This window comes from Portunus trituberculatus, chromosome 2 (assembly GCF_017591435.1).
Source record: "Portunus trituberculatus isolate SZX2019 chromosome 2, ASM1759143v1, whole genome shotgun sequence".
Classification (NCBI taxonomy): domain Eukaryota; kingdom Metazoa; phylum Arthropoda; class Malacostraca; order Decapoda; family Portunidae; genus Portunus; species Portunus trituberculatus.
The window spans coordinates 9,998,803-10,001,302 of record NC_059256.1 but is presented as its reverse complement, the minus strand read 5'-3'; the positions used below and the strand labels follow the sequence as shown (position 1 = coordinate 10,001,302).

Genomic DNA, 2,500 nt, shown 5'->3' with positions numbered 1-2,500 from the left:
TCCTCCTCCTCCTCCTCTTCCTCTTCCTCTTTCTTCTTCCTTCTTCTTCTTATATTCCTCCTCCTCCTCCTCCTCCTCCTCCTCCTCCTCCTCCTCTTCCTCTTCCTCTTTCTTCTTCCTTCTTCTTCTTATTCATCTTATTATTATTGTTGTTGTTGTTCTCTTTTCATATTAATACTTTCCTCCTCCTCCTCCTCCTCCTCCTCCTCCTCCTCCTCCTCCTCCTCCTCCTCCTCGCCTTGACTAACCATAATTCACATTTTTGTCCTTGTGTGTGTGTGTGTGTGTGTGTGTGTGTGTGTGTGTGTGTGTGTGTGTGTGTGTGTGTGTGTGTGTGTGTGTGTGTGTGACAGTTTCCCAAATAACCTCCAAATTCTTTCTGATTTTTCCTCCTCCTCCTCCTCCTCCTCCTCTTCCTCTTCTCTTCCTCCTCCTCCTCCTCCTCCTCCTCCTCCTCCTCCTCCTCCTCCTCCTCCTCCTCCTCCTCCTCCTCCTCCTCCTCCTCTTTTTCTTTGTCCACCACCACCACCACTACTACCACTACTACTACTACTACTACTACTACTACTACTACTACTACTACTACTACTACTAGTTTTGCTGTGTGTGTGTGTGTGTGTGTGTGTGTGTGTGTGTGTGTGTGTGTGTGTGTGTGATTCCTTCTTGCATCCCGTAGAGAATTTAAAGAGAGAGAGAGAGAGAGAGAGAGAGAGAGAGAGAGAGAGACACACACACACACACAGCTCATAAGATCGTTAACTCTTAATAATGCCTTGTGATTTTCGACCTTCCGTGACATATTGCTCGTGGGGGGCGGTGGTCAGTGGGGGGTCGTCCTTGGGGTCCTGGGGTGTCTATGGGGGTCAGGGTCATTGTTTGGGGGAGGGGTTGTGACGTCAATGAAATGTTTGTTTATTTTTTTGTTTGTTTGTGTGTATGTGTGTGAGAGAGAGAGAGAGAGAGAGAGAGAGAGAGAGAGAGATGTATTATGACTTGTTTGCTTCCGTGACTTTAACTAACTCTCTCTCTCTCTCTCTCTCTCTCTCTCTCTCTCTCTCTCTCTCTCTCTCTCTAATTATCTTTTATCTTTATTTTTGTTGACATTTTTCGTTTTACTTTCTTTTATCATGTAAATAACAACAATGATAATAATGAGAGAGAGAGAGAGAGAGAGAGAGAGAGAGAGAGAGAGAGAGAGAGAGAGAGAGAGAGGGGTGAGAAGGGGTGAGAGTACGTGGCGGTATACCCAGGTCATTTCTCTCTCTCTCTCTCTCTCTCTCTCTCTCTCTCTCTCTCTCTCTCTCTCTCTCATAAAAAGGGGATGAGGGGCAGCCTGTATTCCTAACGGGAGAGAGAGAGAGAGAGAGAGAGAGAGAGAGAGAGAGAGGAGTAACTGTATTATTAATGTTGCTGTGAGCGATCAGTAAAGAGAGAGAGAGAGAGAGAGAGAGAGAGAGAGAGAGAGATGACCTGGTGAAGTTACTGCGCTCTCTCTCTCTCTCTCTCTATATATATATATATATATATATATATATATATATATATATATATATATATATATATATATATATATATATATATAAACACACACACAGACACACACATACATGCCTGTGTGTGTGTGTGTGCGTGTGTTTGTCATGTGCGTGTTGCAAGCTGTGATTTGCCATGATTACACACACACACACACACACACACACACACACACACACACACACACACACACACACACACACACACATTTTACGCACGCACATGATAAAATCTTCACAATTATCACATTTTAATTAATTACTCAATCCATATGTAACTCACACACACACACACACACACACACACACACACACACAGAGAGAGAGAGAGAGAGAGAGAGAGAGAGAGCAGTTATTGTCTGACCTTCTGAAAGTGTGCTCTGGGTGTGGTTTTCTCTCTCTCTCTCTCTCTCTCTCTCTCTCTCTCTCTCTCTCTCTCTCTCTCTGTCTTTCCCTGTGTGTGTGTGTGTGTGTGTGTGTGTGTGTGTGTGTGTGTGTGTGTGTGTGTGTGTGTGTCGTCATCTAAGCCTGCCTTCATTACAGGGTGCACCGCGTGAGGCAGCAGCAGGCACTGGGCATTGGACACTGGACACTGGGCACTGGACACTGGACACCTGCCACTGGGCAGCAGCAGCAGCAGCAGCAGCAGGCGCGATGCTTGGCCGGCCGGCGCGGGCGTGGCAGGTGTAGGTGTTGGGTGTGAGGTGGAGTGGTGTGTGTTTGCGTTGTGATGGGCGTGGGCGGGTGTGTGGCGGCAGCAGCAGCAGGATGACGAGCAGTGACGTGGCTGCCGTGGTGAGCGCCGTGCAGTGGGGCGAGGAGGGGTCGTACCTGAAGGAGGTGGCGGGGCGGTGTCCCCGGCCCCAGCTGGCCAAGGTGATCAAGGGGCAGTACCTGGGCGTGGGCGTGCCCACCCTGGCCAACCCCTCCCTGGCCTCCACGCTGCTGCTGGTGCCGGCGGGCAAGGC

At 48.7% G+C, this 2,500-nt stretch overlaps 1 protein-coding gene across 1 annotated transcript in view; it reads left to right on the top strand.

The window, feature by feature from the left end:
- The window catches only part of LOC123505352, a 20,625-nt gene that overhangs the window by 14,035 nt on the left and 4,090 nt on the right, over nucleotides 1–2,500 (top strand). The window contains 1 exon segment of the mRNA XM_045256571.1: nucleotides 2,076–2,500. This exon segment is cut by the window's right edge and continues 1,200 nt beyond it. Within this exon segment, the coding sequence (XP_045112506.1) occupies nucleotides 2,301–2,500 (200 nt within the window). The 5' untranslated portion in view covers nucleotides 2,076–2,300.